Source organism: Otolemur garnettii, unplaced genomic scaffold (assembly GCF_000181295.1).
Source record: "Otolemur garnettii isolate 467f Iridium unplaced genomic scaffold, OtoGar3 scaffold00001, whole genome shotgun sequence".
NCBI lineage: Eukaryota > Metazoa > Chordata > Mammalia > Primates > Galagidae > Otolemur > Otolemur garnettii.
Window position 1 is genome coordinate 39,029,981 of NW_003852396.1, and position 14,928 is coordinate 39,044,908.

Sequence of the window (14,928 nt, forward strand, 5' to 3'; positions counted from 1 at the left end):
GGCGCCGAGCCATTCTTCACTCTTTTTTATGGCTGTATACTATCCTATCGTATGGCTGTGTGATTACTTTTTTAATCAGTCCCCTGTTGAACTTGGAGGTTGTTTTAACAGGCAGTGCTGTAGAGAATTAGACATGTACCTGTGCCATCGTCTTTGTGTTCGTACATGTCCTAATATCTCTGTAAATTCACAGAATTGGGAATGTTAGGCCAGATAGTATGTACATCTGTAATTATAAAATCCAGGTTGGTGGAACAGCCACGATCTTGAATGTTACTGTTCACTCTGGAAAAGGAAAAAGTGTTCTGGAGTTTGGCAGTGAAGTGCTCCAGCTCAGAAATGTCGCACTGCAGTTTACAGTATTTTTGCTGGAACTAGTCACATGTTTCTGATGAGAAGTCACCTGCCCAGCTTACTGGAATCCCCTAATGTGAAGTGAATCATTTTTCTTTTGCTGCTCAAGATTTTATTTTTGTCTTTGTCTTTCAACAGTTTTCCCGTGGTGGACCGTTGAATGTGGATTTCTTTGTGTGTATCCTAGAATTCACTGAATCAAACTGGAGAAATTTAAAATTTCTTCATACATTTTTTCCTACTCCTTTCTCCTCTCTTTCTGATACTTCCAGTATGCCCATGTTGGGGTATGTAAAAATGGCATCCCACGTTTCTCTCAGGCTCTGTACATTTTTCTCATTATTTTTTTCACTCTGTTCTTTCGATTGCATAATTTCTTTGAATCGACCTTTGATAGATTTTTCTTGCAGTCCTAGTATACGGTTGAGTCCTGCTAGTGAATTTTTCGTTTCAGTTATTGTATTTTTCAACTTCAGAGTTTCCATTTAGTTCTTTTTATAATTTCTTTCTGTTGAGATCCATTTATGATGGAATATTGTCTTTCCTTCCATTCTTTAGGCAGGTTTCCTTCAGCTGTCTGAACATACAGTGTTTTTAACAACTACTTTGAAGTCTGTCTGCTAAATCCACTGTCTGGGCCTCTTCAAAGGCCGTCTCTATCGTCTGCTTCTTTTCTTGTCTTTCTTCCTTTTCCTCTTTTTTAAAGAAATGGGGTCTGAACTCTTGCTCAGGCTGGTCACAAACTCCTGAGCTCAGGGGATCCTCCCACCTTGACCTCCCGGAGTGCTAGGACTACAGGCATGAGCTTTCGTTCCTGGCAATTGCCTGCTGCTTTTCCTGTGTGTGGATTATACTATCTTCTTTTTTGTGTGTGTCTCATTATTTTTTTTGTTGAAAACTGGACATTTTAGATAATGGACGGTAGCAACTCTAGATACCGACTGTACCCTTCCCTACAGTCTTGGGCACGTGCTGTGATATTAGCTGGGCTCTCTTTGACTGTTTCTTTTCCTACTCTCTTATAAGCAGTCACCCTCTATTTGTATCACGCCCAGCTGTTCAGGTTCGCTAATTATAGCTGATTGCTTTGTTGTTTTTCACAATGTCCTAGAGCAGTGGCTCTCAGCCTGTGGGTCAAGACCTACAGGAACTGTATTAAAGAGCCACAGCATTAGGAAGACTGAGAACCACTGTCCTAGAGCCTAAATTGCCCCACAATCTGATATGATTTAAATACAGGCTCACATATAGTCTTTAAAGCTAGTCTTTAAGACCTGTTCCTATTACCTAAGCTCTTATCTTAGCCATCTCTTGCCCTGGTTCTCTGTCAAACTTTTGTGGCTTAGTTCCTTTCTCTTGTGCAACTACCAACCTCCTCTTAATTCTTTGCAACAGAATCTCCATTGTTTTCAAGAGTGTCCTTAGGTTTATACTTTCTCAGACTTTCAAATAAAGTCAGTTCTCTTGGGGAGAACATCAGAACCTGACTTTCTCCCTGGGCAGAACCTCTGTGCAATGTTCTGGAGCTGTGGGTAGGCACGATAGTCCGCTTTTCTCTTGCCTCATGAGCCTGTCATTAGGTAGAGGTGATGGTCTTTGGTCTTTGCCACCTGCCTCTCCCTGTGTGCAACTTCTGCCTCCCAAGTGAGTTGGGGCAAGAGTGATCAGGTCCAATAGTCTCAGCCTGTCATACTTCTGCCCTTTGAGTGAGGGCTAGTGGAGGAAGGCGGCCTTAGATCTCTCAGCCACTCTGGCCTGTAAAGAGGTTCTGCAACATGGAACTGGGGAGGATGAGAAATACTGGTGGTCTTCCCCCTCCAGGAAGATATAGCCCTAGATGCCTATGAGCTGAGGGGAGAGGGAGCCCTTGTTCTGGGCTCCATTTGCTTGGAGCAGAGCTTCCTTCTCACTGACATTGCAGGGGAGGAGAAGGGAGTACATGGTGCCTCAAACACCATAGATGCTGCTGTTCTAACAGAGATTTAGTAGATTTTCTTAGATAAATGTTCTCCATATCTGTATGCCCTTAGGATAATTTCTAGAGACTTTAAATAGTTTTTTAAAAAATAGTTTATACCAATTATGGTTTCGCTGGGGAAAAAGTCTTGGAAGTCCTCCTGCCACCCTTCTGGAAATTGAGATCTGCTAAAAGTTTTAAGGAACAATGCGTAAGATGACAAAACTGTGCAGAAGGAGCTCCAGAAATAACTCTCACACCTCGTGAATGCAGTGATGAATGAAGTTAATTCAGTGACTGTACGAAAATTTTCTTTGTAAAATTTTGCTCAGTTTTATTAATAGTCATTCATTTACTAATTTGTTTTGTGTGTTGATTTGACAAATTATTGGAACGGAATTCCAACGGAGCTGCCAGTTTTTATTCTGTCTTTCTTGAATGTTGAGAACTGTTTGGCTTCTTCCACATGTTTAAATGTGACTCTCTCTGCCTCTCTAATGTCCTTCCACTGTGACAATCTGTGGATTTTTTTTTCATTGGGTAGAAACTGGAAGAAGCAGCGTCTCGCGCAGCAGAAGAGGAAAAGAAACGCCTTCAGACTCAAGTGGAACTGCAGGCCCGGTTCAGCACAGAGCTGGAGCGAGAGAAGCTTGTGAGTGCCGCGTGGCTGGGGAAAGCTGCTGGTAGCTCACAGAGCCAGCCAGAGTGGGGGCGGGGGACGGGCTGGGAGCAGCTGCAGTGAGGCCGTCTCATCAGCCTGGTTCTGCCACTGACTTGCAGTGGGCTGCTGGGAAAGTTGTGTTGTTCATTCCTTCGTTATCTGTTAATGAGCACCTTCTATATACCAGCCATTGTGCCAGAGATGTAAAGGTACAAGACAGAAACCTTGTTTTCAAGACATCTAAATAGAAGTTTTTGCAGTGGGGTGATAAGTGCTTGGTGAGGGTGATGATACGTCCTGGATTACCTTAGACATTCCCTGTCTTCCCAGTATAGTATTTATTAAAATCTCTTTCATTCTCAAGAGTTCTGCTTTGGAAAATAAATGTTAGGGGCCAAGGGAAAACTTCCATTTCGCCTTATGAAAATTCACTAGAATCACCTGACAAAAGGCAGGTTAACCAGAGAAAAGGCATATAAATTTATGAATGTGTACAAAGGGAGAACCACCAAGTGACAGCCCCCAAGCCCTCACTGGGCTTCAGAAGCTTATATACCATCTTGAGGTTACAGAAAGAATCCGAACTTGGATTGTGGCAAAACAGGTCATGGTGGGGGGGAAGGAGGGGGCGTGGCTGGCAAAGGTGGTGGTGGTATATAGATGAAATTGCACAGGCTGCAGCCCTCAGAGAGAATAGGTGGCAAATGTTTCTCCGAGATCTTTACAATGTCAGACTCTTGGTTAATCTTTCCTATATCTGGACAGGGGAAGGCCTCAGAGAAAACCTAGCCACCTCAGTGCAGATTTTCTCTACAGATGCAAATCTTCCCCACAAAGACAGCGACTTCTGTTTGCAGGCCATCTCAAAGTGTGCCAAGGAAATGTACTTGGGGTGAAATATTTGATTTCCTTCAATAGCTATGGAAAAAGCGAGCATGGGTTCCATGGCATTTCTCCCCTATAATGAGCTAAACTGGGGAGAGTGTTCTGAAATCATAAGAACACCTGGATCCTGGGTTGCTGCTCTTGGTAGCTCTGATTCAGCTTAGAGCAGTGGTTTTCAACCTTCCTAATGCTGCGGCCCTTTAATACAGTTCCTATGGGTCGCGACCCACAGGTTGAGAACCGGTGTCTTAGAGGCTCCTATCCCCAAGAGACCCCAGGATCAGGTTGCTTTAGTTAGAACACAGATCTTGCATTAAGTGATGCTGTGCGGGAGAGCACCCAGCATGGAGCCCAGTGTCTAAATCCACATATGCAGGTGACATTTCCTTTAGTCACCTTTTGCCTCAGTTGAAAGAGGCATTTTTGGGTTATGAGAGACAAGCACCTGGAGGAAAGCAGATGTGATGTCATGTAGTGCCACCCTCACAGCCAGAGGTCTGGTTCATTTCCTCTCTACTCCTACTGAGCACTGGCTTTCTCTGTAAATGCAGGAAGATCATACAATCTCTCATGACTCTTATGAGGACGAAGTGAGCTAATGCAAGTGAAAATATAAATAGCAGAGACACAGGCTCACGTGTATGGGATTATATTTAGAATGGCCTTCTCTTTTGCTTTTTTAAGACAGGGGTTCAAAACTCTTTAACCTATAAGGGGAAAAAAAACCCATAACTTGTTAAAACAGTAATTGAACTCTCTGAGTTCTGCAGGTGTCCTAGAGAGGAGCAAAAGGAGAAATGGAGGCAGCCAGGTGAGCGCAGGAGGAGGCTCTGTAGGCTGTGCTCTCCTTGCCTTTCCAACACTCTGGCTGCTCTGCCTGGGAAAAGATTTCCTGCTTTTAGAGAAGACTGGGTTGGTGAAGAGGTTGTGGCTTTCAGACAGAAAAGAATTTAAAGAGTAATTATATAGGGGGACTTTTCTTTCTCGACTCAAGTCTTAAAATATGGAATGGAAGGGATAGAAAATAAACCAGGGCAGAGATCCCAGCATCCAAGGTTGTAGTTTGTGTTTCCCAGACTCCTTTACTTTTAGTATTGGGTGTGGTGCTCCCTAACTCCTCCATCCTTTATTAAAGGATTAAAGGCCAGGGCCCCATCATCCTGATGGGCTACTGAGGGGTACATTGGGGCTGTGGAGGGGAAGGGAGAGCGTTTCCCTGAGGAAGAAGTCTGTGTATTCAACTTGACCGTTTTATACCATCAGATCAGACAGCAGATGGAAGAAGAGGTTGCTCAAAAGTCCTCTGAACTGGAACAGTATTTGCAGCGAGTCCGGGAACTCGAAGACATGTACGTAAAGCTGCAGGAGGCTCTTGAGGATGAGAGACAGGCCCGGCAAGATGAAGAGACGGTGCGGAAGCTTCAAGCCAGGTGCCGGATCAGTTTTTAGCCTTTGCCTTTATGTCCTTTGCTTGGGCTAATGCATTTTCTCAGAATGACTAACACTCTACCGGAGAGAAAGGAGTGTCTCTCTTGAGTTGTTGTCCAGATTGGGTAGACCCTAGGGACTTGGCTGGCTAGGTATTTCTTCTCATTCTAGGGCACTGAGAATCCCTTGCTCTGGGCCTAAAGAAGGGCTTTATATCTATATTAGAATGGTTTGGTGTCTGTGTCTGACGGGGTACCCTTAGTCATATCCCAGAACATCCACAGACTTAGGCTCTCCTGTGGCAGAGAACTTGGCTTCTTTAAATGTCCCGGACCAGAGAAGGCCTTTGGTATGGAGGCAGGGCATGCTCAGGCTGGAGCTGGAGCCACATTTGGGGGATAAGGAGGAAATACACTGTTTGGTTATTCAGGATTAGTGATATTCTTTCAATAATTACCACTCAAAATCCCAGTTTTAAAAGTTCTTTTGAAATCTATAGATTTTTCTTTTCTTTAGAGCTTTTGAAGGCAGGTTCACTACCTATAATGGTCATGCTCTCTGATAAGAACTCTCAATTTGGGGCCTTTATAGCAGCAGGGAGGACAAAATGAAAAGACACCAAAGAGAAAATTAGAGCTACTCTCTTCCAACTTCTGTCTTGCTGCCTGATTTGCATTCTTTGAAATGGGAGAGAAGCGATGCAGCTATCCCTGGGCTTTGAGCTGTGACCCCTGTTTGGGGGAGCAGTTATGAGATAAGCCCGGGGTAGATTTTCCATGGCTGCCATTTTATGTGTGGAACAGCAAAAGATGTTTGTTTAATCCTTAGGTTGGAAGAGGGAAAAAAAGGAGTCTTTTTTAGTTGTATACTTTGCTAAAAGTGACTTCAAAAATAGATTAATTCGGTTTTAAAAATTTAGGTTTTCTTTTTTTGTCGAGACAGACCTCTACCCTATGCTCTGAGCAGAGTGCAATGGCATCATGGCTCACTGCAACCTCAGACTCAGGCTGTGGGCATCCTGCTGCCTCAGCTTCCAAAGTCGCTGGGATTATAGGTGCTTGCTGCCGTGCCTGGCTGGGTTTTTCCATTTTTTTCATGATTTGGGGTCTCTCGCTCAGACAAGCCTCGAACTCCTGAGCTCAAGCAATCCAGGAGTGAGCCACCACACCCAGTGAAAATTTAGATTTTAGGCTTAAAAACCCACAGCACAGTGGTTATGGCACCAGCCACATGCACCAAGGCTGACGTGTTAGAACCTAGCCTAGGCCTGCTGGGCAACAATGGCAAGTGCAACAAAAAAACAGTGGGGCATTGTGGCCGGTGCCTGTGGTCCCAGCTCCTGGGGAGGCTGAGGCAGGAAAATCGCTTAAGCCCAGAAGTTTGAGATTGCTGTGAGCTGTGATGGCACAGCACTCTACTGAGGGTGACATAGTGACACTCTGTCTCAAAAAAAAAAACTAAAAAAAAGGCAGCACCTGTGGCTCAAAGGAGTAGGGCAATGGCATATGCCGGAGGTGGCGGGTTCAAACCCAGCCCCAGCCAAAAGCTGCAAAAAAAAAAAAAAATAGAATTTACTTGGGTGGTGCCTGTGGCTCAAAGGAATAAGGTGCTGGCCCCATATGCTGGAGGTGCTGGGTTCAAATCCACCCCCGGCCAAAAACTGCAAAAAAAAAAAAAAAAAAGGAAATTTAGATTTTATTAAGGAAAAAATTATTTTCTAAACAGAAAATTAACTGCTTAGCATGTCGGCTGGCATGTATAGGCCCCCAGGTATGTTTACTGTACTGTGGTGTTAAGCAGGTTCTTGGAAATATCTTCCAGTGCCATTGGGTAGTAATGTTAGCAGATCCACTAAATGGGAAGGTTTGCTTTCCGTGGGACTTCTAAAGAGTCGCATTCTGTGTAACACTACTCACCTTTTCAGTGTTAGGCATTTGTAGATTATTATTATTATTATTATTTTTTGAGACAAAGTCTCAAGCTGTCATCCTGGGTAGATGATGTCATAGCTCACAGCATCCTTTGCTTAGGCTGGTCTCCAACTTGTGAACTGAAGCAATCCACCCATCTTGGCCTCCTACAGGGCTAGGATTTCAGGCATGAGCCACCGTGCCCTGCCTATAGATTGTTCTTAATGCAGTGAGATATGCTGTGTATATTACTTCAGTTTGAGGGAGCTTGATGATGACACAGCAGAGATTGGATCACAAAGGGAACCAGATAATTTACTGAAGTATCAGTTATTTAGTGTTTATAGAATGAGTGATGTTCTAAATGAGGGACAATTTTTTAATCAAGCCACTTGTTTTTAACTGGTGATATATATCAGAGAATCATCTTAAAAGCTTTTAAAAAATTTACTAAATCAAAATATCTGTGGATAGAAGCGAGATATGAATATTGTTATCTTAAAAACTCTGGCTAATTATTTGTACACTCTTATTTAAGCAAATACCAAAACAGTTTCAACCTTTTGAATGCAAATATGACTAGTATATAAAGCTCTGCTTCAGTACTCTGAAAGTATTGTACAAAAATTTAAGTTTTTCTGGATGTGCAAGGGCCCTTTTATCAGTATAACTATTTTACTATACTAAATTATTTTTCTTAGTTTTGGGAGCTTGAGATGGGCAAATGTGCTCCCTCTAGTGGTTATTTTTAAGTATAGTGAGTTCCGTCTTTCCCAAAGCTGAGCCTGATTCATAGAGGCATTCTTTCAGATCAGCAGAAGAGGCTTGCCTTTTGCTTCTCAGGATAGGCCTTTCTGGGTAGGAAAAAGCAAGGGAGTCAGCATGACTTGGGCTGGAAAAGTTGGCATTAATGAAATGAAACAGTCTTAGGCCAAGCGGTCTATGTAAAGGCTTTTAGTTAACTCTTCTCTGCCCTTTTTTAAAGCAATAGCAAGTCATTCTTAGAATATTTAACATCTCATTATTTTTCTAATGGGTTCATTCTTTGTCATTGTGAAGTTCCTTCATTGTTACAGTACTGTGGGAGGTCAAGGCAGTTGGAGTTCAAAAACAGCCTGAGCAGAGCCAGACCCCATCTCTAAAAATAGCTGAGCATTGTGGCAGGAGCCTGTAGTCCCAGCTACCCAGGAGGCTAAGGCAAGACAATTCCTTAAGCCTAAGAGGTTAAGGAATTTGAGGTTGCTGTGAGCTATGGCGTCGTGGCACTCTACCAAGCGTGACAAAGTAAGACTCTATCTCAAAAAAAAAAAAATCGAAGGATTTTTTTTGTTTTTGTTCTTTTGTTTTGATGTGTAATCCTAAAGGTTATCTACCCTTTTTTGATGGGAGCTCAGAAGAAAACTGTTTATGTAACATTTGGAAAACTCAGGTTATTAGAAAGAAGGTTCTTGAGGCTGAGCCATAATGTGTCCCTTTATAACTTTCATCTGCTTTGGATCGTAAGGCCCAGAAGCGTGCCTTTGTCATGTCTGTATTCTCAGCAGCTAGTGTGGTGCCTGGCACGCAGTAAGTTCCCAAGGAATATTTTTTGAATGAATGAATGAATCCGAGTTCTATGCATTGGGGCACATGGAACAACAGTCTCTCTCCCAGGTGATACAATACTTTCCATGTATTTGAAGGCACTTAGGACTGGGCTCTGCAGTGAGGTCTGGGTTTGATTCCCACTCTGGTACTTCTCGATGTGTAACTTTTGTGAAGATATTTCACTGCTTTGCATCTTTAGTTCTCTATCTGTAAAACAAGGGTAATTGCCAACCTTGTGGGTTGTTGTGAAGATAAAATGAAATGACGCATGCCAAGTGTCTGGCATTTGTCATCACCCAGTGGTTTTTTTTTTTGTTCCTTTATCTTGTTTGCAGATGGAGAAGATAAATAATGTATAGTATGTCAAAAATAAGCATCAGGCTGAGCACGCTGGCTATAATCCCAGTACTCTGGGAGGCTGAGGCCAGTAGACTGCTTGAGCTCAAGAATTCAAGACCAGCCTGAGCAATAGTGAGACCCGGTCTCTAAAACTAGCTGGGCATTGTGGCAGATCCCTGTAGTTCTAGCTACTTGGGAGTCTGAGGGAAGAGGATCGCTTGAGCCCAAGAGTTTGAGGGTGCTGTGAGCTATGATGATGCCATGGCACTCTGTCTCAAAAAAAGCATTCAGAGTGGTGCCTGTGGCTCAGTGAATGGGGCACCGGCCCCACATACCAAGGGTGGTGGGTTCAAACCCGGCCCCGGCCAAACTGCAACAAAAAAATAGCCGGGTGTTGTAGCAGGCACCTGTGGTCCCAGCTACTTGGGTGGCTGAGGCAAGAGAATCGCCTAAACCCAGGAGTTGGAGGTTATTGTGAGCTGTGATACCACGGCACTCTACCAAGGGCAATAGAGTGAAACTCTGTCTCTTAAAAAAAAAATATTGACAGGTTGCAATGATGCTTTTAAACCAAGAGGATAATTTAAAATATCAGCAGAACAAGTATAGGATCTAGGAGACTTGGCTTAATAGCATTTCTTTTAAAAAGAGTCAGGGTTTCACCTCTGTTATATAGTTGCCAGCAACCTCATATACTGTCAGGCAGCCTTAATGAATTTGAAGTGTCCAGAGCAAATGAGGTAATAGATCTACTGTACTAATGATGTTATATAATGTTATTTACACTGCACTTACTAGGTGGTAGGCATATAAGTACCTTACATGCATTATCACCTTTAATCCATCAACAAACCTTTGGTAGTTGGTATAAAGCTGAGGCACAGAGAGTGAGGCACTAAAGTCTTTGGTCAAGAGTCTTGTTTACAAACCAACTTGTCTTAGCTAAAGCAATAAAATAATTTATTGGAAGGTTCTTAAAATAGTTCACCATTTTCACAGAAAGGCGGTGGCTAAGGCCTTAAACACAGGTGAAATTCAGGGAGGATGAGTAGCCCAAACCACTGTCCCAACCTAGCATGGGAACAGTCCACTGGGTGCCACGAATGCCAGTGTTGGGCCTGGGGATCAGCTGTGCCTGTGGAAGCTTCTGACACTGAATGTTGCTGCTGCCCGTAAGATACCTTCTCCATTGTCTCTGCTTCTTTGTGTCAGTTGATTCAAAGTCAAAGCTCCAGAAGGAACTCATGCTTCCACCATGTCCCAGCTGGCAAGGGGTAGGATGACAGGCGTCTGGTGTGTGGACTCTAAGCTATAGTGCGAAGGTTATTTTCAACAAAGGGTGAAACTCAGAGAGCTTGCAGCAGGGCACATGAGCCACTTTACCAGCTTTGTGAATGTGACCTCCTCTGGCTCCTGGTTTTCTCATAAAATGAGAAAGGAGGATGAGACGGCCTCAAATACTCTCCTGTGTAAAGTGCCTCCCTCCCCTGCTGGGTCGGAAGGTGACCTGGGCAGGATCTGATCCCGAGCTCTCCCCACTGTAGGTTGTTGGAGGAAGAGTCTTTGAAGAGGGCTGAACTGGAAAAGTGGCACTTGGAGCAGCAGCAGGCAATTCAGACGACCGAAGCAGAGAAGCAAGAGTTGGAGAATCAGCGCCTCCTGAAAGAACGAGCCCTTCAGGTGGCCCTGGAGCAGCTGGAGCAGCTGGAGTTAGAGCGGAAGCAGGCGCTGGAGCAGTACGAGGTAGTTAAACTGGGCCGTGCAAACTTGTGTGGTTAAAGTCAATTTTTTTTCCCAGTAATAGGATGTTTGCTTAGCTGTCAGGACGATGCTAGAGTAAGAATTTCGCTTAGCTGTAAGAAGAGGGACAGAAGTCAGTCCACTCAGGAGACAAATCACACAATAATTTGAACTGGGAAAGTTTAATATAAAAAAATTAATGTTACAGTTCCTTTAGAATTTATCTGACAAGTTTTCCAGTCCTTACCCACACCCCCAAATTGTTAACCACAACAGAGGATTACCTACTAAGCTGTAAACATGACTTGAAGAATTCAGGAATGGCAGATGTAGGACACAGTCACGGCCTGTAGGACTGAGGCAGTGATCTGGGGAAGGAACAAATCTAGAAGAGGGTCCCCTGCCCTTTAACCCCAATGCTGTGATCTAGGCCTCCTTGGAGAGAGCCCATAGACAGCAGAAAAGTTTGTTCAGGTGCTGTGCCGGCAGAACTCACTGGGAAGCCACCCTTCAGGAGAAGCCACAGAAACTCACTGTGGGTGAGCACCGTGAGTGTCCTGAGTGCCACAGGAGCCAGCCCAGCGGAAGCAGTGGGGAAAAGTCCCTTCCTCTTCTTGTCCTTTCAGCGCCCTCTACTGACAAAGCTTAAAGCTACCTAGAGAGGGAGAATGATGCTATCAGCAGGACAGCGTTGGCTGGATTTGGAGCAGAGGCCATAAACTGCACCTGGCACAAGGACGTACATTCATCTGTTGGTAGTGTGCATATGGTGGAAGGACAGGCCTTGGGATCAACTGTCTGGGCTCCAATCCTGCTGTTTCCTCTGTGTGACCTCTCTGAACCCTAGTGCGCCTCTATATAGTGGGGGCTAATAACAGTAACTCTTCAGAGTGGCTGTGAGGACTTAGTGAGATAATCTACCAGCATACAGTAAGTGCCCAAACATTGTTATTTGGTTCTTAAACTCTGCATAGTCCAAAATCCGATTTTGTTCCAGGGAGTTAAAAAGAAGCTGGAGATGGCGACTAGTAAGACCAAGAGCTGGAGGGACAAAGTGGCCCATCATGAAGGACTGATTCGACTGATAGAACCAGGTAACAGACTCTATGAAGTAATCGCATGTTTATTTTTAAATTTATTTTTATTTATATATTTGAATTATACTTGGAGGAAAAAAACCCCTTTTTAGCCCAAATATTTAAAAACTAAACTGTTGAGGGTGCCTTTCTGTTGAATAGATTGCCCTCTACTAGGAAGGAGGGCCCAGTTAATCCCCTCCGTACACATCTTCTGGTTGTTGTCGTTGGTAATGACATTTATGAATATTCCTTGGAGAAGACATAAAGTAGAAACGCTACTGTTTATTACGTGGAGAAATGGTAAAGTACGTAGAAGAATATAATCCTTCCTGTTTAAAACATGTTTACATGTCTGTCTCCTAGGTTCAAAGAACCCTCACCTGATCACTAACTGGGGACCTGCTGCTTTCACGGAGGCAGAACTTGAAGAGAGAGAGAAGAACTGGAAAGAGAAGAAGACCACAGAGTGACTGTCCACGGCGGAAGTCACCCTGGCTGTGTAGATACTTCGTGGCAGGAGAGCTTTATGCTAAAGACAAAAGAAATGGGCTTTGCTGCTTCTAACTCTTCTTCCTTCAGTGGCTCTAATTGGGTCAATGTCCTAAAGAAACCTTCCTATTTATCTTCCTGAAAAAAAGGCAGTTTTGATTGTCATGCTCTTTACTTTCTCTGAAAACTTCAGCTTCTGAAAATTACCTGTTAGTTCTGATTCTTCTGTAAATGAGGCAGTTTATAGATAGCACAGTCAACTCCATCACCTGCAGTATTGGAAGCGGGTGGAGGGGGGGGATAGATGCTCAGTACCACTGGACAATCAGAATCTCTTTGGACCGGGTGTCAGGATTTTCCCTTGGGCAGCAGGTTTGTTCTCCAAGTAGGTGTTTTTAGACCAGATGGGCCATTCTGCTTGCCATTCCGTGCCAGCTGACATGAAACGCCTTTGACCATTGGTTTTCTGATGGAGGAGTCATGTGGCCACTGCCATTTCCTGGTTGAGGTCCTGGAATGTGAGCTGGTTAGTGGATGACACTATATATATACTATACTTACAGCTTGCTAAGTTTCTGAGCGTATAGTAAGAAACGTCTTCCCTATCCTTCATAAACTGGCATGTATCATTCCCATCTCTTTTCCCCTCACCTCAAAGGAAACATCCCTTTGCTCATTACCTAACCTAATTTTCTCTTGTTCTCTCTCTCTAGCAAATGATATGCTACCAAGTATATGCCAGGCTGTGAGAGGATTCTATTAAGTAGTAAAGAAGCTAATTCGAAATAAAATTTGGATAATTTATAAAGCAGGTTATGTGCACACGGGCCGTGGGAGTTGACTGTCTGCTAGACTCAAAACGTCATGAAGATAGTGATGTGTCTTCTGTTAGCTGAGCCATGATGTCAGCCTTCGTTAGTGGGCAGCTTTTCTGCTTTTTCTCTTCCTCCAGGGGTGGTGACAGTGGAATAGCCTGTAAATTGGGATCACAGTTTCTATGCATCTGGTTTGAAAGGAGTATTGAGGAAGGTTTTCGTATATGATTTCTTACCGGATTAAGAATATTATTTATGAGCTCAAGCCTTCCAACACTACTCACAGTGTATAAGCAATAGTAGTAACTCCGTGGACAGTAATGATGCTTAAAATTGTACATAAATTTGGGGATAATTCAGTTGTTGCTTTGAAAAAAAGAGGCAGCAGAATTCAGTGGAATAATTAAAGTCTTTCCCTGTCTACAAGTATTAAATGAGGACAGAGAACCTCGTGGGTCCTTATGCTAATGCTTGCATAAAAGTAGTAAGGAAGCTATTCTAAAAAGATGGCCACATCTGGAGAGTATGGTTTTAGAGATTTCAGTGTATGTTTTTATTTACATGAGAGGAAACTGGAATGTAATCCCATAAACTACTGCCTTTTATGACTGGAAAACATTGGCAAATGAAAAATTTTAGAAATTTATCTTCAGGTTTTTTGCTGTTTAATAAAAATGTAACTTAAATGTTTTTTAAGGTTGCCTTTATAAAGTTTAGATTATTATGTAAAATGTCTTTGTATCATGTACCCTCAAAATTTAGCAGCTAATTTGGGTGCTGGTTTCTGCCCAGCCGTTTGTCAGTATTACGGTTTTATTTAGTAGCTGGGAGGTATATTAGACCAAGACCTAGGTAAGAAGTGGAACCTTCCCTGTGGTTTGATTACATGTCACACCAGAATAAGGAAAAAATACAAAGAAGCTGAAGTGAAATCAATGGGGTGGAAAGAGGCTTAGGAGACTAACACCCTATGCCTGGGGGAAGGGTAGTGGTGTAACATGTGAATTTCTACTTTGGGGACGTGTTGAAATAGGCCACATACCTTTGGAGAATGTCCTTCCTTCAACCTGGCTTATTCCACATCTACAGTTGAAAACATGACCTGGAGCTTACAGGCTCCCCTGGACCTCACTGTGTGGCCCTGGGATGCCTGCCTGAGGACTGCGCACTTTCTAGTCTCAGGTGGCCCTTTGCTTGACCAAGCAGTTGTATGTGGTTGTGCAGGTGGTTTCTATTGAATGCATTGTGTTTACATCTTGACCTCAGTGGCACTATCTCTAGGAGGCAAAAAATCCTTTTACACAGTGCCTTAGCTAAGATGGGTACTTCATGAATCAAAGTACAGAAATGAACTAAGTCGATCCCATTTGGAAGGATATTTTGATGCTAACTGAATTCCTCCTAATATTTAAAATGATGTCAGCTGTCAAAGTGCTGACAGGAGCCATGGTGGTCTTTTGTAATTACTGTACAGAAAATTTCAGAGTGATTGTCATAATCAGGCCTTTAATAAGTAGGAAGGGATATGAGCATTTATAGGAATTATGCATGAAAAAAGTTTTAAGAATGTATTTTTGTGATATGCTGTGTTGAGAGGAAACCAAATATTTATACTCCTAAAACATTCTTCTTGAAACACTGTACAATGTAATGTGCTCAACTTGACTTTTTTGCTAATTTTTCT

General features: G+C 43.2%; 1 protein-coding gene across 1 annotated transcript in view; it reads left to right on the plus strand.

Annotated features, from left to right (window-relative positions):
• SWAP70 (switching B cell complex subunit SWAP70) overlaps nucleotides 1-14,928 on the plus strand; it is an 87,613-nt gene extending 72,685 nt beyond the window's left edge. Inside the window, exons 8-12 of the mRNA XM_003781092.3 lie at nucleotides 2,856-2,963; nucleotides 5,121-5,287; nucleotides 10,666-10,864; nucleotides 11,859-11,955; nucleotides 12,304-14,928. Of these exons, the coding sequence (XP_003781140.1) occupies nucleotides 2,856-2,963; nucleotides 5,121-5,287; nucleotides 10,666-10,864; nucleotides 11,859-11,955; nucleotides 12,304-12,410 (678 nt within the window). The 3' untranslated portion in view covers nucleotides 12,411-14,928. The remainder of the gene's footprint in view (nucleotides 1-2,855; nucleotides 2,964-5,120; nucleotides 5,288-10,665; nucleotides 10,865-11,858; nucleotides 11,956-12,303) is intronic.